The sequence below is a fragment of the Drosophila arizonae genome, chromosome 5, assembly GCF_054131065.1.
Source record: "Drosophila arizonae isolate 15081-1271.41 chromosome 5, UAZ_ARI_1.0, whole genome shotgun sequence".
NCBI lineage: Eukaryota > Metazoa > Arthropoda > Insecta > Diptera > Drosophilidae > Drosophila > Drosophila arizonae.
The window spans coordinates 9,581,811-9,609,167 of NC_142925.1; the positions used below are offsets into that span (position 1 = coordinate 9,581,811).

Genomic DNA, 27,357 nt, shown 5'->3' on the forward strand with positions numbered 1-27,357 from the left:
TGGTATTGAAGAGTAATATTTACTTTAATAGTATATAGTATATATTTTTATAGGGTATTAAAAAATCACTAAAGTCAACTCAAAGATCTCTTGAGCCTGAGCTCATTTGAGCTGAGTCTTCTGTCTGTCTAGTCGTGAGCATTATCTAAGCAAATAAATTGAACAGCACAATGAGAGAGTGTGTGTGTGTGTGTGGCTGTCTGTGTAAGTGAATGCATAAATATTTGTTTGATTTGCTGTCAATGGCCTATCAGAACATGTGAAAAATCACTGATACCAACTATCAAAAATTTCGTGTGTAACCGACTGAGCGAAAGTGTGGGCGTGTGTGTGTAAGTTGTGTGCGCTGATTTAAAACTAATGCAAAAGTATGAAGCATTAACGTGCAGCTGTTTAGGTGTAAAGCCAGCAGAAAACAATTGAGAGTTTGAGTTGCTTCTCGAAGCTGAACGAGTGCGGTTCTCCAACTAAAGTCGAGCGATGACAACGGAAGTGAACAAGGGTAATGAAAAGTCTAGAAAATTGTGATCAATTTTGGAATGTGTATCAGAAGTTGTCTTTTTATAAACTCATTCTCCTACATAGCTAAGATATACAATAGTGAAAAATATATATTCAAATAGTTCTTGACAATTTCACAAGTTGTAATTTGCAAAACATATGCCGCAGAGTTGTTTGAGTGCAAAATTATTGAAGTATTGAAGCAAATGACTAACAGAATAAGAGTTTTCTTAGCTACAAAAAAGAGCTATTTATAGAAAATCCATCTAAAATTTTGGTATATATTAAATCTAGAATTTATATATTTTTAAATTAGAATTTTGTTAGCTAATAAAAATGAGTTATTTATAATAATCTAAGATATATATTAAATATATATAAATATATTTTATATCTCTCTTTCTCTTTCTCTGCTCTTAGGTCCCATGCTGGGTCAGCGTCATGTGCAGACGTTTTTGCTTTTTCTTTCGATCATCGTCAACTACATAGCCAAGTTCAATGCTGGCGTTGCTGTTGTGGCCATGACCAATGCGGAGACCACGAATCCCAATTTCCCAGTGAGTACATGTGAATAGAATTCAAGTCGAGCTGAACTGAATTAAGAATTCGAATAGGAATACGATTGGAATGAGATGGAGCGTTCGTTTATCCTGTCCAGTTTCTTTTGGGGCTATATTCTGACCCAGTTTCTGGGCGGCTGGTTGTGTCGCCACTATGGCGCACGCTGGACCATGTTCTTGTCCACGTTCGGCTCGGCTATGCTGGTGCTGCTGGTGCCCTTCTTTGTGCCCTGGGGCGGCTGGCAGGCATACTGCGCCATCCGTGGCTGCATGGGCCTATTTCAGGGTCTATTGTTTCCCTGCCTGCATGCCCATCTGGCCAACTGGTGCCCGGCCACGGAGCGCAATCGGCTGGGCGCCTTGGCCAACATGGGCCTGGATTGCGGCACACTGCTGGCCATGTATGTCAGCGGACAGGTGGCCGCCTCCAGCCTGGGCTGGCCCGGCATCTTCTACATCTCGTGCGGCGTGGGCGTGGTCTGGTGCGTTGCATGGCTGATCTTTAGCGCCGATACGCCTAGGCAGTCGAAACTGATCAGCAAAGCGGAGCTGAACTACATTGAATCATCGATCATCGATGCGAACAGCAAGCAGGAGGAGATCAAGGCATCGCATGAAATACCCGTGCCATGGAAAGCAATTCTCACCTCGCTGCCCTTCTGGGCGCTCTTCTTGGTGCGCTGCACCCAATCGTGGGGCTACTCGACGCTACAGGCCGAGATTCCCGCCTACATGAATGGCGTGCTGCTGCTGGACATGAAGAGCAATGCTTTATACTCGGCGCTGCCCTATTTGGCCTCGTGGATCATGGCCTTCATCTACTTGATTCTTTCCGATATTCTGCTAACACGAGGCACTCTCACAATTACGGGCATTCGTAAGACATACAGCTCACTGGCCTCCTGGCTGCCCGCCATTAGCCTGATTGGCCTGAGCTTCTTAGACAGCAATCAGAAGACCTTGGCCATTGTTCTGATGACAGTCAGTGTGGGCATCAATGCCGGCTCTACAATCGGCAGTTGTCTCAACACCATCGATCTGTCGCCCAATCATGCCGGCATCCTGATGGGCATTGTTAACACTGGCGCCAATGTTGTGCCCATTCTGACGCCGCTGCTGGTGGGAATGATAGTTAAGAATGAGGTAAGTCTCTAGAAATTTCAAAAATATAGCTTTAGATATACTAAATCAATCTTCAATATTTTAGCACGATCGCTTCCAATGGCAGTGGGTATTCATTATATCTGCTATCGTATTGTTCTTTGGCAATCTGTTCTACATTATCTTTGGGCGCATGGTGAACCAGCCCTGGAATGACGCTGACTTTCTAGATCATCAAAAGCAACCGCTCAGCCAGGAGGAGGGACGAGCAGCCAAAGTCAAATCCAAAGCCTTGGAAGCACATAATGCTGCCGTGACTCGATCAACGTAGCCAACGTGATAGCAAGAAATATGAAGTAGCAGCGCTAATAGAACTTAGTAATATCAATTAAGAACCACTCACGGCTGTGTCGTAGATAAACAGCAAACTCTAGTTAATAAATATATATGTATTTAGAGACTCAGCAAATAATTTCTAATACTTCTTATCTGAATTCACTGAATGACTGCGTACTACTAGCTAATCTTCTTTTCAATTATGTTCTAAAGCAATCGATTTCAATTATATATATAATTGAATTTGATTTGAATGTGACTTTGATAGATTTTGAACTTGCAGTGAGTGATAGGAGTATAAATTTATAAATATTTTTGAGATTCTAGTAACATGAACCCTTGATGAAGTGACAAAAATATTCATATATCTGGTCTTAAATAATTAAGTCACGGTTATACAGCCACAGAATACAGTAGAATTACTTAATTATAATAAGCTTAAAAAAAGCAAACACAAGAAAGCTAACAGAAAAAAGATTATTCAATATGTTGGAAATAGGAATGGATAATTTTTAAGATGAAATACAAAAGTCAGTAGCTTATCAATAAAAGAGTATTAAATAAGAAACATAAAAAACAAAAACAATAAGAATAAAAAACAAGTAAGAAAGCTTTAGTCGAGACTAAACTAACTTGAGACATCAATGCCAAATACTGCATATTATGAAGCTTGTGTAAGCCCTGACATAAAGTCTACATCTAGTCTGACATCTATAAGTCTAACAATCTATCAACAGATTAAGCCATCAGTTTAGCAACTAATCAATTTTTATAACTATTTATCGATTTCCATAACTATTTATCGATTTCGATAAATATTTACCGACATCTATGAAACAAGTGGAATTATTAATAATTTCTGCTTGTGTTAAGACAGCTGCATGACAAAAGCTGAATGCTACGGCACTCGACTATTTATTGATTTCGATAACTATTTATTGATTTCGATAACTATTTATCGATAACTATTTATCGATTTCGATAACTATTTATCGATTTCGATAACTATTTATCGATTTCGATAACTATTTATCGATTTCGATAACTATTTATCGATTTCGATAACTATTTATCGATTTCGATAACTATTTATCGATTTGCTTGAAAATTGGGTTAAGACAACTGCATGACAAAAGCTGAATGCTACGATACGCGATGCAAGGTGCATGGCCTTAATATATAATATATATGGCCTTAAATATATTATTCGCTGCTGGAGTTCGGTTTTTACTCGAAAATGTGTTAAGACAGCTGCATGACATAAGCTGAGTGCTACGGCACTCGACTATTTATTGATTTCGATAACTATTTATCGACATCTATGAAACATGTGGAAATATTGTTAGTTTCTGCTTGAAAAGGTGCAGCATGACAAAAAGGTGCATGCATGACAAAAGCTGAATGCTACCGCACTCGACTATTTATCGATTTCGATAACTATCTATCGATTTCGATATTTCGATATAACTATTTATCGACATCTATGAAACATGTAGAAATATTGTTAGTTTCTGCTCGAAAATGTGTTAAGACAGCTGCATGACAAAAGCTGAGTGCTACGGCACTAACTATTTATCGATTTCGATAACTATTTATCGATTTCGATAACTATTTATCGATTTCGATAACTATTTATCGATTTCGATAACTATTTATCGACATCTATTAAACACGTGGAAATATGATCATTTCTGCCGAAAATGTGTTAAGACAGCTGCATGACAAAAGCTGAATACTACCGCACTCGAAAATTTATTGATTTCGATAACTATTTAACGATTTCGATAACTATTTATCGATTTCGATAACTATTTATCGATTTCGATAACTATTTATCGATTTCGATAACTATTTATCGACATCTATGAAACATGTGGAAATATTGTTAGTTTCTGCTCGAAAAGGTGTTAAGACAGCTGCATGACAAATGCTGAATGCTACGGCACTCGACCATTTATCGATTTCGATAACTATTTATCGATTTCGATAACTATTTATCGATTTCGATAACTATTTATCGATTTCGATAACTATTTATCGATTCCGATAACTATTTATCGATTCCGATAACTATTTATCGAGATCTATGAAACATGTAGAAATATTGTTATTTTCCGCTCGAAAAGGTGTTAAGACAGCTGCATGACAAAAGCTGAATACTACGGCACTCGACCATTTATTGATTTCAATAATTATTTATCGAATTCGATAACTATTTATCGATTTCGATAACCATTTATCGACATCTATGAAACATGTGGAAATATTGTTAGTTTCTGCTCGAAAAGGTGTTAAGACAGCTGCATGACAAAAGCTGAATGCTACGGCACCCGACCATTTATCGATTCCGATAACTATTTATCGATTTCGATAACTATTTATCGATTCCGATAACTATTTATCGATTTCGATAACTATTTATCGATTCCGATAACTATTTATCGAGATCTATGAAACATGTAGAAATATTGTTATTTTCCGCTCGAAAAGGTGTTAAGACAGCTGCATGACAAAAGCTGAATACTACGGCACTCGACCATTTATTGATTTCGATAATTATTTATCGAATTCGATAACTATTTATCGATTTCGATAACCATTTATCGACATCTATGAAACATGTGGAAATATTGATAATTTCTGCTCGAATAGGTGTTAAGACAGCTGTATGACAAAAGCTGAATGCTACGGCACTCGAATATTTATCGATTTCGATAATTATTTATCGATTTCGATAACTATTTATCGATTTCGATAACTGTTTATCGATTTCGATAACTGTGAATCGATTTCGATAACTATTTATCGATTCCGATAACTATTTACCGATTTGCTTGAAAATTGGGTTAAGACAGCTGCATGACAAAAGCTGAATGCTACGCGATGCAAGGTGCATTAATAAACTTATGCATTAATAAATTATTGATCATAATTTGCTCGTTCGAAAAAAGATAGCCCCATGAATGCCTTTGAGTGTGTGGGCCTGTCTGTGATAAAAACAAAACTTGAAACTTGAGTTAGGGCAGTTGCATGACAAAAGCTGAATGCTACAAGACTCAATGTGTGGTACATCAATACCAGAGACTGAATAATATGAATTCATTGCTCATTAAAGAGAAAACATATTCATGATTCACAGAAATAGAAATGCTCTTAATTTAGGTCTTCTATTGAATTTATGGCAGAAGCTAAATGCGATGAGAGTGCATGACAGAAGCTGAACGGTATGAAACTCGAACTCTTAAGCTTTCAGATCGTGATTTTGAAATCATATTGAAATCATATATTACCTATCTACAAATCACTGTTGCCATAGGTCAGCGAATCATTATGATCTCACATTGCTAGCTGACTTTATAGACCTGCCAAATATGGCTTTTTATGGCCTTAAATATTGTTTTCCATTTCAATATATTATTCGCTGCTGGAGTTCGGTTTTTTTTTTTTGTTCATTTGGGTAATTTGGGTAGCACGTGCCCGACCTTATCGTAGGATAATCAATGCTGATAAGTTAACCAAAACTGCGAACATAATCAGTTACGATAAGATCGCACTAAAGTGCCAAGAACCGAGTTACCATTGGGTCGAATTATTCGGCTGTGGTCAGGTGTTTGGATTAAACGTGGCAAAAACAAAGCGCGCTAGCCAACAAATATTTTTTTATTTATAAATTTCGGCCAAGGACTGAAACGAACGCCATGACAGCTGAGGTGAATAAAGGTAAGTTGAAGATGTGAAACATAAATATACTGAATGTTAAGGAAGACTTGGATATATAGAAGCATAAGCTGATTCAGCATATGATTCAGAATGAGCAAAACCTTATTTTATATACGATTTTTAAAGCTGAGTAATAAATCAATAAATAAAATATGCATTTTTTCTTTATCTTATTTTTATTTTATTTAAATTATGAAGCTCTTCAAAAGTCTATCCACACTGTAGAATTTCTATGGCTACTTTGACTTTTGGTCATATATAATAAAGAGAATTTATACCCTGCGCAAGTGCAATCGGAAATAATCCATAAATATTAAGTTGGCGCTTGTTCAAGTCGTGTGGCCACGCTGTCTAATAAATGTCAAGGTGTTTTATGATCTGTTTAGTTTATTTAGACTTTAATCGCAAACAAAAATCGAAATTGTTATATAGCAGAGCTATTTAGCATTCCAATAAATCATATTCTCGTTCTGCTTTCAGGTCCCACTCTGGGTATACGACATCTGCAGGCTTTGCTTATATTCATAACAATCACCTCCGTCTACATTGGACGCCTCAATGTGGGCGTGTCTGTGGTGGCCATGACCAATGCCGAGTCGACAAATCCCGATTTTCCGGTGAGTACCGATTACAGTTGATCCTATAACTCTGCTTACAAGTGTGAATTTCCTTCAGGAATACGACTGGACGGAGGCAGAGAAATCGTATATATTGTCCAGTTTCTTCTGGGGCTATATTATCACCCAGTTTCTGGGCGGATATTTGTGCAAGTTGTTCGGCGTGAAGAACGTCATGTTTTGGGCCACGTTCGCATCGGGCGTTTGCAGTGCTGTCACGCCCCTCTTCATCGGCTGGGGCGGCTGGGCCACCTACTGCGGCATACGTGTGCTGATGGGCTTCGCCCAGGGCCTGATCTTTCCCTGCATTCATCAGCATTTGGCACGCTGGTCGCCGCCGGAGGAGCGCAATCGTTTGGGCGCCTTGAGTCACACGGGCATCGAGGCTGGCAATGTGCTGTCCATGTTTGTGAGCGGCATGATTGCCAAGGGTCCGATGGGTTGGCCGGGCATCTCGTATATATCGGCTGGCGTGGCCTTTGCCAGCTGCGCTCTTTGGTTTGTCCTGGCGGCCAACAATGCCACCGAGTCACGCTTCATTGGCGAGGCGGAGAGAAACTACATCGAATCATCGTTGAAACACAAGGAAAATTACCACAACACCGTCATTCCCATACCCTGGCGCGCCATATTCACATCGGGTCCTTTCCTGGCGCTGATCGTGGCCCGCTGCGCCGAGACTTGGGGCCTGAGCACGCTGCAGGCCGAGATTCCCGCTTACATGAATGGCGTGCTGCAAATGGATATCAAGGACAATGCGTTCTTTTCGGCGCTGCCCTTCCTGGCCATGTGGATCATGTCGTATGTGTACCTGATCTTTGCTGACATCCTGCTCTCGGGCAAATGCCTCTCACTGACAGCCATACGCAAGACCTTCAACTCGATTGCCTTTTGGCTGCCGGCGGCCACATTGATTGGCATTGGCTTCCTCGATGTGGACCAAAAGAACTTTGCCATTGTCCTGATGACACTCAGCGTGGGCTTCAACAGCGGCGCCACCATTGGCAGCTCCCTCAACTCCATTGATCTGTCGCCAAACCATGCCAGCATCCTGATGGGCATTGTGAACACTGCCGCCAATGTGGTACCCATTGTGACGCCACTTGTTGTGGGTCAGGTGGTCAGCGATAATGTAAGCCTCGAGTTCGCTCTATTTTTCCATTGTCTAATCTAATTTCTTCTCTTTCGCTCAGACCGATCGCAGCCAGTGGCAAATCGTGTTCATAATCTCCTCTGTGATCTTCTTTGTGGGCAATTGCATTTACCTGCTCTTTGGCACGGCTGTCTCGCAGCCCTGGGATGCCGAAGATTTTCTGCAGCCGCAACCTATTGCCGGATTGGAAATTGTGGAAAGACAACACGAAAAATCGGTCTCGAAAATGCCCATTAGCTAATTGATAGCGCAGCTAATCAAGTATTATTTACCGAGCTAATCATCAGATAAATGCCACAAATACAACACGCCAAAACTCAATGCTGTAAAGTACACACAATATGTTAGATATACTCAACAGTTGCCCTGCTATCAACAGCATTTCGTTATGTTAATGAAACTGTTAAGCATTATCAATAAATGTTATCGCAACACACTGACAGAAAATTGTGCCGTAAAAGAAATTTCAATAAAAAATATTATTCTAGTTTTAAAGTTCCGTTTTCAACTCGATTTCATATTATTGTGATATACCTCACAATATATTTTTTAAATATATTTTTTTTTTATTTCTTTATTTTTAGTTTATTATTATATTCTTTTTTCTATGAGATGCACATCTGCGTGACTTCCAATATAAATATAATTCTTATACTTTGATTGAGATATTACATATGTACATATATCCTCATCTATCCATACGTATTTCTCATATATTTCACTTTTTGAAGACTGCTTATATTGATAAGAATTAAGTCTTTTTGAATGACTGATAGCTCAAATAAGATTATGAGAAGTAAACAAGTCTGGAATTTAATGAATAAAATCAGTTCATTCATTGCAATGCTTGAGTAGACAAAAGCAATTAATTTATTAAGATACTAGTAACTGAAGACGTCTTATCGTAGCATGCTACCACTATCTTATAAGTATTTCAAGTCATTCATTGGTATTTGTTTTCGGTAGTTAAAGACAAGCCAGTGTAAGATATAAGTAGAGAGAGGATGATAGCACATAAAAGATCAGGATATATGATATTGTTGCTAATTTTTATAATAGCTCAATTTTAACCCTTAGATAATCATTAAAGCCAACCTTTGTACAGGAAGTATTATTAATACTTTAATCTTTAGAGCTCTGTCTTAAATTATGTATAAAATGATATGAGTGGAAGCCCTGTTGAGTATCTGATGAATTAAGGCGATAAGGCCAATGTGGTTAGAAATACTTTGGTAAAAGCACTCAAGAGTTGTCAAGCTATTAACTACAATAGAAATATGTAGATAAGATTTAATATATGGAAGTAAAGTGTTTCTAGTAGCTTTTCCTTATGGCTGTCTAGCAGACAAAAGTTATGAAAGAAATCTATAAATGTAAATTAATGGGGGCTTGGCAATTGAACTCGATTTTGGCATATGCAATATTTATTTAAATATTGACAAAGTCTGTGAAATTAAAAATATGTTCTTGGAAGAGCGCTTATAATATATATTATATATATTTATAGTCGAAAGCATTAATCATCTTTTACTGTTGTGGCTAAAACAATAACGTGTCCCGTCCATCTGCTGCTTACTGCAATCGCAAGACTTTGAGGTCTGTTGATAACTCACTTAAACTTTACTTTATTTAAAGCGAGTCAATAAAATGTTATAAATAATATTCAGCAATTGTTGACATTGTTATTCCTCACTAGGACAGAGTTTTTTTTTAATGTTATGTGAATTGCTAGTGGTAAAATGTACTGCGACAAAAGTTTGGGTGGTGACAGGTGGAAAAAGTGGGGAACAAAGTTGGGGAAAACTATTTTGAAGTCATTTTAAATTTAGCAACTCGAAGATAAGAATTACTAAAGTGAGTTATTTATAGATTTTCTATTTATATCCGATTTTTTACAGTGTATTGACCACTTGAGCGACAATAGATTATTATGATTATATATTTCGTTTTTATTTCTTTGCAAAATATTATTTTGAAATCATATCGATTAATTGTATTATTTATTTAGCTGGTAGCATCGCCGCTAATCAGGGCATTATTATTAACTTGACAATTTGATTAAATTCATAAAGCACATTTAAAGCGACTCATTCACGCGGTGAGTATTAACAGCTGGCCTGGCCTGGCCGGGCTATATGTGGCCACAGCTGTTGGCCCAATAGCGTGTACTTCAGTTGGCCAAAATCTGATGGCAAATAAACAGCTCCACATTAGACGTCACGTTCGATTCTATGTTTAGCATTTCTCTGGATGGCGTATTTGCATTGGCTGGTAGGTGGAACGTCAACTGCCTGATCTTGCCATGAAAGTTCGAAGTTTTGCGTCAAGCGGCCGGCAGTCGCTTGTTTATACACTTGGCTGAATGTGCATGAATGAATTGCGCTGCGTGGCTAGTCTAGTCTAGTCTAGTCAGCCGACGCGACGGCCAGACGGCCGCAGAGAGCCCTGCAGTTGCGTTTTCATATAAAAGTCGACATTGCCGTAGCTACTAGCTCCAGAAGCGTTCCACCCAACAACTGGTGCGCAGATACAGCCATATTTAAGAAACAAAGTAAAGTTAAAAGAGAGAAAAGTTTCTGGAGTACCTGGCCACAGCTCGAGCCATGAATAGTCAGTGCCAGGCAGTCAAGGGTCCGCGCATCGGTGTGCGACATTTGCAGTCGCTGCTGCTGTTCCTGGGCCTCACAGTCATACACATTGCGCGCTTGAATGTCAGCGTCGCAATTGTGGCCATGACCAATGCCGAATCCACAAATCCCAATTTTCCGGTAAGTCCCAGATGCCAACTGCAAGCAGTGCCAGCAGCAAAGCTGACCTCGTCTCTCTGCAGGAATACGATTGGACGGAACGGCACAAGTCGTATATTCTGTCCAGTTTTTATTGGGGCTACATTTTGACGCTGTGCCCGGGCAGCTTCCTCTGCCGTCGCTTCGGACCGAAGATTGTGTTCTTTGTGGCCGCCATTGGCACGGCCGTGTTTAGCCTGATTACGCCGTGGTGCATCTCCTGGGGCGACTGGCAGGCCTTCTGCGCCCTGCGCATACTGCAGGGCCTCTTCCAGGGCGTCATCTTTCCCTGTGTGAACGAGCATCTGGCCATGTGGTCGCCGCCAGAGGAGCGCAATCGTCTCGGCGCCTTCAGCTTTACGGGCTCCGACTGTGGCACTGTGCTGGCCATGTTCATCAGCGGCATGATCGCCAACGGGGCCCTGGGCTGGCCGGGCATCTCCTACGTCTCGGGCATATTGTGCATAGTCTGGTGCATACTCTGGCTCATCTTTGCCGCGAACAATGCCACCGAGTCGCGCTTCATCAGCGAGGCCGAGTGCAAGTATATCGAAACGTCGCTGCAGCACAACGAGCACTTCCACGAGCACAGCATACCCATACCATGGCGTGCCATTTGCTGTTCGGTGCCATTTATGGCCCTGCTCGTCGCCCGCTGCGCGGAGACGTACGGGCTGAGCACGCTGCAGGCGGAGATTCCGTCGTACATGAACGGCGTACTCGACATGGATATACAGAGCAATGCGGTGTTCTCCTCGCTGCCCTTCCTGGCCATGTGGCTGCTCAGCTATGTCTATCTGATCGTGGCGGACATTGTGCTCAAGCGCAAGTGGCTGTCGCTCACCTCGGTGCGGAAACTCTTCAATACGCTCTCGTTCTGGATACCGGCCGTGGCATTGATCGTGATTGGCTTCTTGGACGAGGATCATGCCAATTGGGCCATTGCCCTGATGACGCTCAGCGTGGGCGTGAACAGTGGCTCCACCATCGGCAGCTCCCTGAACACAATCGATCTGTCGCCGAATCACGCCGGCATCCTGATGGGCCTCAGCAATACGGTGGCCAATGTGATACCTATTCTAACGCCACTGATCGCCGGCGTCATTGTTGTGGATAAGGTGAGCTGGAGATATAACTGTAAAGTATACCATGCACATAAATCTCATCTGCATCATCTGCTTCAATCGATTGCAGCACGATCGGGGCCAATGGCAAATTGTCTTTGGCATTGCGGCCATCATCTTCTTTCTGGGCAATTGCGTGTTTCTGATTTGGGGCACGGCTGAGGCTCAGCCCTGGGATGCTGACGATTATCTGAAGCCCAAAGATGCTGAGACTTGCCCGGAGAAGTCGGCACCAGTTGCTGAAATTACGCCAGCCAAACAATCCGTGCTGGAGCAGCGCATGAGCTGGCCGGAGCGCTATGCGGCAAAGAGCACAGATTGATTTATAGCGGACAAAGAATTAGTTGTATTTATCAGTATTAACAAATAAGCAGGATGTAATTTATTTTATTTATAAGGCCGTAAATGTGAGCTTAGGTAAATTATATTTATAGAAATCAATTGAATTTCACATTTTGTTTTTGTTGGGACGGAGTTGAGTGCTTCAGCTGCAGGGAAGGCGAAAAATTCAAGACTCTTGAGTCATAATCTAATCGGACAATTTCAATAAAATATATATTCGACAATTTATATGTATATTAAGGTGAAATATTTGGTCAATCAACGGCGACTGCGATGTCTTTCGCCATTGCCAGCCATCCGGTCAGCTGTGGACAAAGGGAGAGAGAGATAGATCGAGCAGTTGTGAAAACATTTGTCACAGCTGCTTGATTTAGCAATACCATTCGAACTGATACCAAGCGCTATATATTTAATAGCTTTCATGTGCTTGGCACCTGCTTCTAAGGGGGCAGCCACAAGTAGAACTCGATCACAGAACTGGCGGCTAGGCACGCGACTCACTTGTAGTTTATCTGTCTGTCTCTCGCTGTCTTCCTCTCTATCTAATCAGCCGGCTTCTGATAAAATCTAAACTATGATCGTAATTGATTTCAATTGATTCATTATCCATAAGTAGTTGCACTTTGATAACAAATGTTTGTCATTGTGTGTGTGCCCAGGTCCACTGGCCTAGACTTTGTATGTATGTATTTATATATGTATATATGTATTATTTGCCTTTGTTTATCAACAAACTATTATAGAGTCGTTGACTTTATCTGCTTTGCTTTGCCATCGACTCAACTAAATCGTTTAGCAAGTGTCTCGTTTGACTTGCTATAAATGGAAATCTGTTTCGCATTCTTTTTCATTGCTTTTCTAGTACAATTGTCCACATATCACATTTCATAGTAATTAGTTTTGCACTAATTTGTTTCATTTCGCTAATTGGGTGTTACGGACAGCGCCACTGGCTGAAGTATCGAACACACATTTTACACTTTGCATTACACTCTAGACTCTTGTAGCTGGTGTTTACCTTTAAGTGACTCCACATATATGAATATATAAAACATATGAGTTCACAAGTCTGATGATTTAAATTTAGACATATGTTTCTACGTATTTTTATTGTTTTTCTTAATTAATGAGAATATTCATTAACTACTGATCTTAATTATTTCGAAAATATTTTAAGTCTAACTACTTCGAGAGAAATTCAATTCATTATATTGCATATCGACCCATCTTTCTATCAGTGCCAATAGGTGTAGGTGAAAGGCGCCCTGGACCGTTGAGGAACCAAATTAATTTGAGGTATTATTGAAGTAAATAGAAGAAATGAATAAATCTAGCTGGCTCTAGGCTCGCTCACAAATTCAGATGTAGAGGCAAAAACAAATACAACACATTGAACTAGATGAAAAACTCTACCAACCTATCTACAACTGAGACTATCCTAGCATTCGATTTTTCTGTACTGCTTATAATAATTACTAAGTGAGCCAAAAAGTATGTTACCTATTTCAGCTTGACTTCGTTAATCAAGTGTTTGCTGATTGGTTCGTTCACTTTAAGGCATGCGCCGCTTTTGATTTGAGGAGTTTAATAATCAAATAAATGAAAATGTAAAATGTGATATGACAATTTAATAGAAGAATTCAATTTAAAATTTCTAATAAAATTTTCTGTGACATACATTTATTTTATTTTATAAAATATATATGCATATAAATTTAAAAAAATTTATATAAAGGAAATGTTCAGCAACGTGATCTGGTTTTATGTTTAAGGAAATAAACAAATCATCAGAGATGTTTATGTTCATACATATGTATATATCAGTTCGTTGCTTAAGTCTTTTGTTTGGAGAGGCAGAAACTGATAACGCATAGACAAAAGAATTTTCCTTTATAAGAGCCCCAATGAAAAGGCTATCAATAACTTTATTATAAGCCGGAGTTGTTGTATCAATTATAAAATTAAAGTGCACCTTTGAAATATCAAAAGCAGAAAAAAGTTTATATTATAGTTACAGTGAATATATAGCTATATCCATATGAAGCCCTCTATTTATATAAATTGTAACCAAGTGCAACTCCTGTAGTTATGTAAATGATAAATTCTAACTCTTTCAACTAAAGCCATAAAGTATACTAAAGAAAAGTTGGCTTACAGCCATTATACCAACTACAGTAACGCTTTAACTCTCCAGCCAAAACGTAGTTCACATACCAAACTTATATTATAGAAAATAATTATATTTTCTTCCAATTGATAATTGAGAAAATATTTCACATATTTTCAGCTTACTTGTGCACAGTGCAATTTTAATAGGCTTTTAATTAATTAGATTAGATCCATTAAAGATTAGACTTCTTAATTTATTCCATTATTTGAACCTTTTGACTTAAAGCTCTATATGATATAAATATGATATATTTGTGGCTGTATTCTATATATTTACCTGGGTGTGGCATATGAGTTAAATATATATATTAAATTTCAAGTGTGTAGCTGAAATAGTGTCATAAATAATAGCATATATATATTATAGAAATTACATAAAGACACGCCCATATGGGAGTTTTAAGGAAATTATATTTATCAGGAGAGGTTGTATATGTTATATACATCATATTTAAATTTATATCATTCTATTATAATAGATTGCATTCAAACTAATATGCTTCACAAACCGACCTTCAATAGAATTAGGACAACCAATATACCCCTTTCACTTTTCAAACGAGGCAGAGCAACTGTCTAGCCCCTGGCAACATCTCAAACTCACCTCGCTGCTGTGCCTGTTTTGGCTTATCTTGAAAAGTTCTGGGGTCTACCTGTTGTTAAGGTTTTTTTTTTTTTTTGCTATTGTTGTGTTGTTTGGGTTTGTTTTCAATATCTGGTAAGTATTTAACGGTAAGACAGAACATAACTGACAGGTAGAAGTGTTTTATGACTTAGCCAATAAATCGTTACCTGATGGACTTATAATTGAATTATACATTTCAGCAGATTAGATTGGAACTGAGGTTTTCAATCCAATATAAAAGGAAACGAATTGTTTGCTGGCTGTTTGGGTTTTTCAATTTGGAGGAAAAGAAAGTGCAAGATAAAACTTTTCTTGACAGTCGCAATAAATTTGAATATTACAGTTAAGGCAGAGACTTAGATCTAGTTGTAGTAGTAGAAATCTCAGATTTAACTAGCTGCAAAATTTGTGAGGGTATTAGCTGTGCGTTGTTAACTTTAAGCTGCGCGATTTTGTGATTTGTGATTCCCATATATATTTACTTTACTTTTTTTTCGATAAAACTTCAGCTTGACAATTGACGTAATTCGCGCGTCAATCTGCAGCATTTGTATGCTCTATGGTGTGCTTTAATATCTCTTGAAACACTTTAACATGTACCTGATAATAGCTAGTATTGTACTTATTGTTGTGAGATGAACTTGTTGTCGATAAATCTGCAAGATTTTATGCTCTACTAACTAATGAATCAGTCAATTTCACTCATGTCTGTCTATTACTTGTATCAACTTAAAATATAATTAACTGAACGTAAACAGAAACGTAAAATTCTACAATTGAATCGAGCTATATAAATGCATTCGCATATTATTTTACTATAAGAAAAAACCTGAGAATTAATATGAACATCAGTTGATCCATTAAATATATTTATATAAAAAAAAAAAAAAAAAAAAAAAATTTATATATATATAAGCAATATATAAATTTACATTTAATGTACGTATTGTACCTCGTGTTCGGTTAAAAGACCGCAGACTCTAATAAGCTAAATCGAATCGCTGTTTGGCATAGTTAATCAGAGCTACGGCCTAGACCATAAAGTAGCCAATCAATGTCATCGAATGTTGACTCAACTGCTGGTAATTAGCATGCGCCACGTTGTGCTCACAGCACCGAATAATACCGATACCGCTAACATTATAGTTATCTATTCGCCAATTTAGCTTCCATTGAGCGGGTGGCTAAAAGCAGGGGAACTTGAACTTGAATTTACATGTGACTCGCTGTGTTCACGTAATGACAAAATTAAGGAACTGAATATAGTTGGCCAACTTTGGCTATGGTCAAGATCAAACAGCAAAATGTTTTGCATATCAAGAGTGACAATGTTTTGGCTGAATTAGGGTGCGCGAATAGCAAATACCCTGGAAGTAATTACAAAGTAATTTATAGTAATAAATGTTTATATATAAATGGTAAATTTTCATATATAACTTATATATAACACGTAAATATGTCCCAGGGATTCCTGGGAATCTATTATAAATTTTTTCTTTATATATTTTACGGTTAAGCAGATGTTAGATATCATCTTTGATATCATAAAAATAACAAAAAAAATAAATATATATATATATAATAAAAATTAAAGATTATTGTAACTTTTACTGAATAGAGTATACCCTCTTATATGCATGCTACTTCAACTTCTGTTGATGCCAAAATCTTATATTATGCATACCCAATTTTAAAAACAAATTTATATACCCTATATATAGCAAGCTGTTCTCCTACTTTTTAAGCAGGCTACCCAAGCTGAACAGCCACTCCAAATATAGAGTATATAAACAATAAAAATTATTATAATAATTTATAAAGCTGTTCCTAAATGATATAATAATAACTTTTTATTTTACAGGGTCAAATATAAGTATACATGAATGCAGGGTATATGATTTGTTTGTTTACCTCAACTGTAATTCTAAACTAATGCAGGGTAGAAAGGAACAATGTGAAACAGTTATGGTTCCACATCCTCATAAATTGGCAATTTTACTTTAAGCTATCCATTCAAAGCGACCCCTCTAATTACAGGGTATTTGAAACAAAACGATGAGCTGCTTTTGGCTGGCAGCACAGAGCAATGCGGGCCACACGTCGTAAAATAAATAAATGAAATGCATTGCATTGCAACTGCTAATTTCGTTGTTGTAGAAAATATGTCAATAGTATAATTGCGACCGGGATTACCTATATACATATATATACAGATTGATATATGTACATATATATCTATCTAACTACATGAACATGAACGGGCGGGCATTTCGCATTGCAGTTGCATTACAAACAGCAATTATTTTCGCCCCTAAACATTGGAAACAGTCTAAATAAAAGGAATCTAAACACAAATCGTACATATCATTAATACGTTATGTGCCCCCAACTTGTACAGCTACAGATGCAGCTAGAGATACAGTTACAGCTGCAGACACACAGACACACAGCGTGGCGTGGCTGGGGGCTCAGCGAAACCGCCTCATCATTTGCTTACAAACATTTCGTTCATATAACTATTAGAATTTATTTAATTGGTCTACGATTTATGATTGTTTTCATATTTGAATGATATGCGTTTTTTTTTTGTTTTGAGACTTCATAAATCATGAATTTACAGCCGGAACTTCAAGCACACACACTATCAACAACTGTTTTCACACAAAACTTTTACAGCTTTACATTTTTGGACTTGAAAGTGATTTGTGGTGAAAGATTTGATCAGTAACGTTTTATTGATTGATTGAGAATGAGTTGAGTTGACTGCTTCAATGTGTTGTCAATAGACAGAGGCCTCGACTGTTTAAAGTATATGTCAATTATTGCTTAAATTTGGATAGAGTCGATCTAAATCAGTTCGGACTTTCATCTACCCGGCATTTCGTTAGGCATCTCTTAGAAAACTTAGGGCAATATAGCCCTATATTAAGTCTAGTTGTATAGATATACTTTCATAGATAGATAGATACTTTCGTATAGATTCTACTTTCTTTCAAATAATCAAGCACTGTTTTCATTACACTAAAAAATATTAGTATCAATATATCCTATATGCCATACCTTATGAAATTTATTTGGTATATTAACTCTACTAAAAGTTTATATATTTTATATTCAAATAATTCATTTCTCAAGCTGCAAAAACAGCCAGACGAATTTGCAAAAACAATACACTCCGTTAAAATAAAATTCAGATTAAATATGTATAGCAGATATCACGATTGTTATAAATCTAGATTTATGAGCCCATCTTCAAAGCAGAATTTTTGTTTGAGCCGCAATTTAGAATTTATATTTGCATTTTGAGTATAAAACGAATTCTGAGAAGATTTACGACTACAATATATAACTAATTTATATATACACAGTATATATATATATATATATATATATGTATAACAATTAAACTTGATAACTTAGAAATACCAAAATACAAAATTATATATAAATATTAATTGCAAATGTATTAAATTAATTGGAATTGCATCAATTAATGCTTTATTAAGATATTACAATGCAAATACTCGACTGTGCATCATTGTCAACCTTTTGATGGGCTCAAATGACATGGAAATGCAGTTTAAATTTAGCGAAAACCAATTAGCACCTGCGCTCAGACAATCAAATTTAATTATTGTAGGTGTTTTTTTTTTTTTTTTAACAAATTCCAGTAACACAAAATATATATATATTACGATAAAAAAAAAGTAGATACAAAATCAACCAGCTGACATAACAATGCGAATTCCATTGGCTCAGCGAGGCATGAACTAGACCCGGCTAAGAATTTCCGATTAGTACAGAGCCAACAACTAGTAGTAACTGCTACCAGCTGCTGTTGTCCATTCTAAGCGATGCCATTCTAAACGGGAAAAGAGAGAGTGAAAGTCAGGTGAAGTGAGCTAAGTGCTCGACATGCCAGGAATGTGCGTTCAATTGTTACGGATTCAAGAGTAATGACAAAATGTTTTTCTTTTTACTTTTTTTTCTTTTCGAGCGGGAGCTGCCAAAACAAGTTTGAGATTTTATTTATGCGTTGCTCTTACTGCGCGTTAGCTTGTTTTGACTTGGGAGTCATGTCGAAGCCATTAGAGAGAGCGAGAGAGAGAGAGCAGATAGATAAGCTTCTCTTACATTTGCCACAACATTGCCCAAAAATCATGAATGGACATCGTGGCCAGGCGTAAAGTGGCCATAATCTATGGCTTGATATACTGTCTGATCGACGATATCAGATATTGGGCCAGGGTCAGGCCGCCCAGTGTCCCTGCGCGTCATTTTATTTCGTTACCTAATCTAAAGAAGATTCTGATAAGATTTGATACGATTCGAAACATTGCTCCGCTGTCCACGGGCCAGAAGTGTGCTGGGAGTTTTTTTATTTGTTCCCCATTTGACGCTGCTCAAGTGCCGCTCACATTAACTGAGACCGGCCGCGACTGAGCGACTGCGCAGCGCGGCAGCGACGCTTACAGCGCAGCACCGCGACGCCGCTGGCCGCAGGCCGCAGGCCGCAGACCGTGCGTCGGGAACGTGTTCGAGTGGGCCGAGCGTAAAGAAAGCGCCGACAGCGCGAATGCCATTGCCACATATATAAATGGAGTTGGCAGCGTCGGCTCAGCGTTCAGTCGATCTGTAAACAGCAAACGCGACGCGTCCTAGCCAACCCACAGCGCATTGCAGCGGATCTATCAGCGAACACGATCGATCCATTCATTGGCTAGAAATAATCAATTTGTGTTTCCCATTTGACTGCAGTTAAAATGCAAAGAAACGAATTAGGCACGATCGATACTCGGCCAATTGTGCGGCACTAAAAACGAGCGGAGCGGCAATTGCTACGCCACATTAAAAAGATTCTAAAAAAAAAAAATAAATAAATAAATAAAATAAAATAATATATATGTATATATAAATACAAATATCAGTATATAACATAAATAATTCATTTGCGCGGGCAACGGTCATCAAAAGAGCTAAAAATAAATTGAAGAATATAAAAAAGGTGCAAAATATAACTAAATATATATAAAAAATTTCTTCTATAACATATAAATAATATATAACCAAAATGAAGTTCATTTGCTGCGGCAGTAAGGGCGCCATGTCGGTCAACGATAATGCCGCTAATATTGAGAACAAAAAGGAAGCGGAAGCTGAGGGTAGCACAAGTAAGTGGAAAATGGAAAAGGAATTAAGATATAAGAATGCAAGCAGAAGAGGTTTAATAAGGCTTCAAAGTTGTTAATATACTAAAGGAAGAATAAAAAGTGAAAGAGAATGGATGAAAGTTGTTAATAAGTTAATAAAGTTGACAGATAATAGGACAAAAAATAATATAAATAATATTTCTAAAAATGATTTTGAGATTTTATAACCATTTTTTAAAGCAAAAACATAAAATAAATAAAAATAAAAATAAAATATTACCATAATAGATAATGAGATATGAAAAGGTGTTTAAATGCTTTATAAGAAAAACATGTAATTGTAGAATGTAGAACAAACATCTAGGTGAAAGTATATATAAATCATGTAGAGAAATGAAAAGAGTTTAAAAGTTCGTACATCACGAACATATTTTAACAAATGAATATAGAACAAAGCCCTAAAGCAATATATAAATTGTATATGGTTATACTAAAAACCTTAAGACGGTAACAAAATAAAAATGTTATGGGATATTCAAATGTCAAATATTTTGCAGAAATATTTGTATATGTATTATATTTATATATGCACGTCTTTATATAAATATTGCTAAAAACCTGTTCAAAAATGGGTTGCTAAACTTATACCTACATTTTATGAAGCGGGGGTTTTTGTCCCAAACAAAATAAATTATCGAATTATAAATAAAATAAATAAAAAGAGCCAACCTCCCTACCAAATTGAAGTAAACCTGTTTTTTTTTTTTTTTTTTTTTTTTTTTTAAACCTTTTTTGATCTATTGGCGTTTGAATGACATGCAAATATTTTTCTGGAGAAATATTTTGTTTATTTTTGTTTACTACTTTTGTTGGTTCACTTCAAGTTTTCATGCTCAAGTGAAGTGAAATTTTGTTGTTGTTTCTTGAAGCTCTCTTGTTAAATGTAGAGTGAAATTGTTTACAATTTGATCACAAGCGGCAGCTCAAAGCAAAACGTGACTTGGCTGATGATATATAAAAATAAATGTTATTATGGATATTATGGATTAGTCGCTGCTAATTATTTATTATACTTGGCATGGGTTTAAATAAAGCTACGCTCGATATACAAGTTGGCCTGGACATCATATCGCCCTAGACAGGAAACTGACAGCAAACAGCAAAAGATTAAATAGCTACAGCTACAACAACTGCAAACATTTGCCGTCGTCAGAAGTTTGTATGCAAATTTGTCGAGCAATTGGAGCTTGTCTAGGCTGTCTAGCCGCTGCTGAACAATGAGCAGGCAAACAAACGATCGACCGACAATCAGTCTGTCAAGAGTCTCAAGAGACGCTCTCTCTCTCTCTCTCTCGCTCTCGCTCTTTTTTGCTGTCACTCTAGTTACCCGTTTGGTGTAGATCAACTTTAATGAGCGATAGATTTTAAGCTAGCTAACTGCCAACTAGAGTAACTTTCTTTGAACAATTAGCTACGTATATGGCTAAAACATAAATCTCGCATATTTACACACACACTCACAGATATTTAATGTTCCTGGTTTGACTAAAGTGGGTTGCAAATATAACAGCTGCCAGCGGATTAATAAACAATTAAAAAAGGGATCGACCGCTAATTACAGGAAGGCGTTGAGTACTTCTCTTACAGAGTTCATATGTAAAATATATATAAAAAAATTATATATATTTTTATTTGTATATATAAATTCATTTGCATTTTGTTTATTTTTGTTAACACTTGACATGCCTTCCGTACGCACATAAATTAAATATATTAAAAGCGATGCCAAGTTTTGATTATGTAATTGTAATATACTTTACAAAATCAAATGGAAAATCTTACGAGTTGCAAATTATTTAGCGCTGGCAAGGTAGACGGCAGGCGCCAGGCGCCAACACAAGGCGTTAGGTTTATGTTTATGTTGACACCAGCACAGCAGGTGAACACGCACACACACACGCACTCTTGACACACAATCGAGTGACAAGTTCAAAGTTGTCTAGGCGACAAAATGAGATACAGATAAAGCAGCAGATAAAGCTGGATATAAATCAACATAGACATAATGACAGATATAAAGATAGATAAAGATACAGTTAGAGATGCAGCTATAGCTAGGGATACAACTACAACAACATATACATATATACATTCATAACTTTCCATGCAGCTGCTAACTAAAACCCGCTTTGCGGTTTGGCCCGAAAACAGAAAACAAAAAACCCCAAAAAACCGTCTGAGCATGCGCAAAGTGCATGATAGACCCTCGCTAGGTGACATCGTGTTATTTTCATTTAATTATTGCTATTTGGACGACCAACATGATCTATAATTCTGATTTGCCACCTCATATCCGACAAGCGGACCTGCTGGCCTTATCTGCTTCGTCATTATCAATTAGCTCTATCTGATGGACATTTCAAAGTCGTTGTAAGACAATAACAAAGGCACAGAACAAAAGCTGCATTAACTCCGAAGTGCTTCAGGCTTATCAACGTCACTTGAGCGTACCATCCATGGCGCGTATACGCAATATTTGCACTAGCCAGCTATCAGCTATCAGTAATGCGAATCGATACGTAACGACTTAAAGCCCTTGATAAGAAAGCAAAAGGTACTCGAACTCGGCACGATGCGTAAACCATTTTGTTGTGATATTCACACGAAAACGTGCCACGCTCTTCAGCTGTGTGAGAAAAAATGAATAAACCCAACTAAATAATTGATATTAGATTTGCAATTCATTTAATTGCGAGCAGTCAACTTTAACGGCAGCTCAGCTCACCTAATACATAATGCAAAAAACTAAAAGCTTAGTTAATGCGGAAAGCTCTGTGGTTGGTTCAGCTTAGCGATGCAATACTGTAGTCAATAATAACAGCACAGCTTTTGGCTGCTTACAAGTTGCAAAAGCTTTGCTTGAAAGCTTTAGCGAAGGCACTGCCAGCTGAAAATAACTGACGGCAGCTAACGGATATTTTTTTAAATGCTGATCTGAATTTCTTTGAATGAACCCAATCTTAAGTCTTAATATATTTAATTTTAAAAATATTCTTTAAATATTAATATTTTATATTTAAAAGATTACTTTTGTAAATATTTTATATATATATTTAATATATTTAAATTTTATATATATTTTTATATATATTTTAATTTAGCTTTCAAGCTGAAAATTTTATAGCTAGATTTTAGTAGAAATGTATGAAAATAATGCAATAATAATTATTAGTTTATTAGCAGGCTTGATTGATCATGATTGATTGGGTACTTTGACATTAACCAGTTAAGCTATATTATGCTATGTATACATTTTATAGCTAAATTTGATTGATTATCCTGTTAATAAACAGCCCATATTGCCCATCACAGATCAACTAGATATGTCCAATAGTCGAGAATTATGTGATTGTCAACTTGATTCCTGATGGACTGTTATTAAGTGCACTCAAAGAGCCGTAGATAGACAGTCGATGTAGGCCTAGCTACAGGCTAAAGTTCTAGAGCTATAAAAATGAAATTTACGAGCGCACATGTAGATAGACAGAGTCTATATTAGATTACACACTCATCTCGTTAAACAACAGAGCGTCCGAATGGTGTTGGAAAATATTGAAATTTGTTGTTTGCACAGTTGAGATGCGCTTGAAGACATCAATAGGTTAGTTATTGAACAGGCTCCGAGGCGTGCGGTCAGAGCAGTTTTCACCCAGCATCAACTTTCTAAATAAGGAAGCGACTGAATTCAAAACAAATATCAATACTGATTAAGTTACCTAATCAACAAGTTTTCACTTTCAATTTTTATCAAGATGGTTAAGAATCGTCGCTTTGAAGAAGACGCAGGTACTTGATGAAGAAGAACTGACGACGCTGCAATTTAATTCAATTCAATTGTTTGTGGAAATAGTTCAATTAAACAAATATTTAAACAGCTCTCCAAGTTGGGGCTGCGTGCACATATTAAGATTCTGTTACGCTTCAATGAAGCTCGAGTTGATTCAGAAAATATTTAAAGGCAAATCTAACTGGTTCTGTAAAGCATTGTGATCATGAGTTGAGTTGAGATAAATATTTGTAAAAAAAAAATCAACTTTGTTAATATGAAGAAATTCTGATATAACTGTAATAGTTGGAGCTTTAACTGAAGCGGATGTCAATCACATAGTTAGCGCCACATTCAAGGTCTTTTAATCTCTCTAAACTTGTAATTTCTATGATAAGCAAATTCACCTGTTAGACGAGCCCCTCTTGGCTTTTAGCAAAGTCATAGGCAGTTGGAAAAAAGTAGCACAAAGCGGTTATATCTATCAGAGACGGTGGCTAATCTTAAATGAACTTAGTAGAGCCGCTGCAGGTAGCGTGGGGTGTGGGGTGTGGCTGTGACGACAGAAGAGGCGCTAGCTAAAGCGCCTCGATAAACAATCTCTGTGTAAATGGAATATTTTCTCCTATTTTTCCAAATTAACACACAGGTAGAGTCGGGCAATCTGATTCCTCAGTTTGCCGCGCAGATAAGCTATATCGTAAATCTGCTTGTGATATGCGTGATGGCAGGAGTGGAGAATTTGATATACGATTATGTATGGGCAGCCACGTGCCAATGTGTGGTTAGGCTAAGACTTGTTTTTGGGGTAATTCCAGTGCTCTCAAGTGCTACGCAAAAGAACAGCAAAAAGCTAATGACCTACAGGCGACCTACAGCCAATATGGCTGATAGCAGAGCATATATTGAAGGCGTCAATCATTCATTGATTAACGCTGAGTGTATGTAAATACATTTGTATATAGCACATACACACACGCATACACACACACACACACACACACACTCGCATACACACGCTTATGGCATTATACTGTGACTCAAGTTGAAGTTCAATATTCCGTTTGATAATTGTCTTGAATCACGTCTAATCGCAATCTATTTTCAGCATATGGTCTGGGTGTCCGGCACTGGCAAACTTTCCTGTTCTTCTTCGCACTGACGGTGGCCTATGCCCAGCGCGTCAATCTGTCTGTGGCCCTGGTGGCCATGACAGATGCCGCTGCCGCCAATCCCGCTTTTCCGGTACGTGGACTCTATATGTGTATATGAATCATATGATTTATATCAATTTGTTTCGCTCCCTTGCAGGAGTACGCATGGTCAGAGAAGACTAAATCATTGATCTTGAGCAGCTTCTTTTGGGGCTATGTGCTGACCCAAGTGCCCTCCGGTCAGTTGGCTCGCAAATTTGGCGGCAAGATCACGCTGCTGGTGGGTCTGTCCATCTGCTCCGTGCTCAATGTGCTTACGCCCATCTTTGCCCGGTGGGGCGACTGGCAATTGGTTTGCGCGTTGCGTGTGGTTGAGGGCTTGTGCCAGGGCGTTGTCTTTCCATCGGTGCACACGCTCATCTCCGCCTGGGTGCCGCCCAATGAGCGACCTGTCCTTGGCACCTGCGCCTATGCGGGCAACCAGTTTGGCACGATCGTCATGATGGCCACGAGTGGCCTGCTCGCCTCCTCCTCCGCTGGCTGGCCGAGCATCTTTTACGTTTCCGGCGGCGTCGGCTGCCTTTGGGCCATTCTATTCTTCATCTGGGGCGCCAGCTCACCGGCGCACTACAAGAAGATTTCCGTGGAAGAGCGCAAGATGATCGAGCTGGCGCAGGCGAGCGAATCCGTATCGGAGCAGCCCAAAGAGAAGCTGCACACGCCCTGGCTCAGTTTCTTCACGTCGCCGGCCTTCCTGGCGCTGATCGTGGCGCACAGCGCCAACAACTGGGGCTTCTGGACGCTGCTCACCGAAATTCCCAGCTACATGAAGAATGTGCTCGGCAAGGACATCAAATCGAATGCGTTGCTCTCGGCCCTGCCCTACTTCGCCATGTTCTGCATGTCGTTTGTCTTCTCGGCCATTGCCATGCAGCTGAACAAGCGCAACTGCATCTCGACCGTGGCCAGCCGGAAGCTCTTCAACTCGATGGGCATGTGGGTGTCGATGTGCTCGCTCATCGGCCTGGCCTATGTCACCGCCGATCAGAGTACTTTGGCCGTCGCTCTGCTAACCGTGACTGTCGGCTTCAATGGCGCCTGCTATCTGGGCTTCCAGATCAATCACATCGATCTCTCGCCCAATTTCGCGGGCATTCTGATGGGCATCACCAACTGTGTGAGCAACATCATGAGCATCATAGCACCTCTACTTGTCGGCTTCATTGTGACCAATGAGGTAGGTTGAAAGAGAGAGAGAGATAGAGAGGGAGGGCAGATGGTGGACATTATATTAACTGGTTTTCTTTCTGCAGCACGATGTGGAGCAGTGGCGCATTGTCTTCTTCATTGCAGCGGCCATCTATCTGGTGGGCAATGGTTTGTTCGTCATCTTTGGACGCGCGAGTGTGCAGCCCTGGAACGATCCTCCAGCAAAGCCACGTCGCAACTCTACGCCCCAGGTGGAGTCTCAGCACTAGAGACTCATAGAGAGTAAAAGTGAGCGAACATGAGAGAGAGAGAGGGAGAGAGAGAGAGAGAGAGAGAGAGAGAGTCTAGCTAGTCATCTAGTTAACATTTCCAACCCACTAGCTGCTTCGGTCCGCTGTGTTCGACTGAAGCTCATCAATTTAAATGTAATTCGAGTTTTGATGTATTCTAGCATCATTTGCTATTTGTATATATCTATATGTGTAGATATATAACTACTATTTGAATTTGTCGTCTTAAGTTTAGTGTGTAGTCTATAGCTAAGTTCCCGTTGCATATGTATATAAAGACCAAATAACGAAACAGAAAACAAATACAACAATAAAATGTTGAGAAACCAATTAAATGTGTCTTAAATGGATTATTTGTGGGGAGTATCAGCTGGAAAAATGTCTAAGATTATATGATGATTCTAAATTCTAAAGTAAAAATTATTTATTGAGGATTTTGAATAAAGATATTTTGAATGAATTTTTTTTTATTTTTTTTTTATTTTTAATCTTTTTTATTTTATTTTAATTTCTTTGATGAAGATTTTAAATAAATATATTTTTAATTAACTTTTTTATTTTTTATTTATTTTATTTCTTTGATTTTAAATAAATATATTTTTAATTAATTTTTTATTTTTATTCTATTTTATTTTAATTGCCTAATGCACAGTGTATCAAGAATTACTAAATTGTACTTCAAGTCAAGACTTGC

The 27,357-nt window shown here is 38.1% G+C and overlaps 4 protein-coding genes and 1 long non-coding RNA gene across 6 annotated transcripts in view; 4 read left to right on the forward strand and 1 right to left on the reverse strand.

Annotated features, from left to right (window-relative positions):
- LOC149268469 (uncharacterized) overlaps positions 1-27,357 on the reverse strand; it is a 59,186-nt gene that overhangs the window by 19,672 nt on the left and 12,157 nt on the right. The gene's annotated exons all lie outside the window — the stretch shown is intronic.
- On the forward strand, positions 367-2,634 carry MFS1 (Major Facilitator Superfamily Transporter 1). The gene is made up of 4 exons (XM_018013219.2): positions 367-502; positions 922-1,058; positions 1,116-2,204; positions 2,269-2,634. Exons 1-4 carry the CDS (start codon positions 481-483, stop codon positions 2,491-2,493), a joined length of 1,473 nt encoding a protein of 490 aa, XP_017868708.1. The 5' UTR covers positions 367-480; the 3' UTR covers positions 2,494-2,634.
- LOC108617421 (putative inorganic phosphate cotransporter) lies at positions 6,068-8,481 on the forward strand. The gene is made up of 4 exons (XM_018013225.2): positions 6,068-6,218; positions 6,699-6,835; positions 6,894-7,967; positions 8,029-8,481. The coding sequence occupies exons 1-4, from the start codon at positions 6,197-6,199 to the stop codon at positions 8,227-8,229; spliced, it is 1,434 nt and encodes a 477-aa protein (XP_017868714.1). The 5' UTR covers positions 6,068-6,196; the 3' UTR covers positions 8,230-8,481.
- Positions 10,405-12,344, forward strand: LOC108615714 (putative inorganic phosphate cotransporter). Its single transcript, XM_018010418.2, has 3 exons — positions 10,405-10,756; positions 10,819-11,892; positions 11,969-12,344. The coding sequence occupies exons 1-3, from the start codon at positions 10,592-10,594 to the stop codon at positions 12,218-12,220; spliced, it is 1,491 nt and encodes a 496-aa protein (XP_017865907.1). The 5' UTR covers positions 10,405-10,591; the 3' UTR covers positions 12,221-12,344.
- Positions 19,643-26,998, forward strand: LOC108615717 (putative inorganic phosphate cotransporter). 2 transcript variants are annotated; one of them, XM_089469613.1, is made up of 4 exons: positions 19,643-20,205; positions 25,119-25,255; positions 25,322-26,401; positions 26,478-26,998. In XM_089469613.1, the coding sequence occupies exons 1-4, from the start codon at positions 20,106-20,108 to the stop codon at positions 26,640-26,642; spliced, it is 1,482 nt and encodes a 493-aa protein (XP_089325739.1). In that variant the 5' UTR covers positions 19,643-20,105; the 3' UTR covers positions 26,643-26,998. The 2 variants fall into 2 exon arrangements, with proteins under 2 accessions (XP_089325739.1, XP_017865910.1); XM_018010421.2 differs by lacking the exon at positions 19,643-20,205 and adding an exon at positions 23,435-24,030.

Bases quoted from the DNA above. Each gene is read 5' to 3' on its own strand.
- MFS1 (XM_018013219.2), top strand. From the start codon at position 481: ATGACAACGGAAGTGAACAAGG. The intron at 1,059-1,115 runs GTGAGTACATGT...GAATTCGAATAG, and splicing joins CCACGAATCCCAATTTCCCA to GAATACGATTGGAATGAGAT. The intron at 2,205-2,268 runs GTAAGTCTCTAG...TCAATATTTTAG, and splicing joins GAATGATAGTTAAGAATGAG to CACGATCGCTTCCAATGGCA.
- LOC108617421 (XM_018013225.2), top strand. From the start codon at position 6,197: ATGACAGCTGAGGTGAATAAAG. The intron at 6,219-6,698 runs GTAAGTTGAAGA...TTCTGCTTTCAG, and splicing joins GACAGCTGAGGTGAATAAAG to GTCCCACTCTGGGTATACGA. The intron at 7,968-8,028 runs GTAAGCCTCGAG...TCTTTCGCTCAG, and splicing joins GTCAGGTGGTCAGCGATAAT to ACCGATCGCAGCCAGTGGCA.
- LOC108615714 (XM_018010418.2), top strand. From the start codon at position 10,592: ATGAATAGTCAGTGCCAGGCAGTCAAGGGTCCGCGCATCGGTGTGCGA. The intron at 10,757-10,818 runs GTAAGTCCCAGA...GTCTCTCTGCAG, and splicing joins CCACAAATCCCAATTTTCCG to GAATACGATTGGACGGAACG. The intron at 11,893-11,968 runs GTGAGCTGGAGA...AATCGATTGCAG, and splicing joins GCGTCATTGTTGTGGATAAG to CACGATCGGGGCCAATGGCA.
- LOC108615717 (XM_089469613.1), top strand. From the start codon at position 20,106: ATGAAGTTCATTTGCTGCGGCAGTAAGGGCGCCATGTCGGTCAACGAT. The intron at 25,256-25,321 runs GTACGTGGACTC...GCTCCCTTGCAG, and splicing joins CCGCCAATCCCGCTTTTCCG to GAGTACGCATGGTCAGAGAA. The intron at 26,402-26,477 runs GTAGGTTGAAAG...TTCTTTCTGCAG, and splicing joins GCTTCATTGTGACCAATGAG to CACGATGTGGAGCAGTGGCG.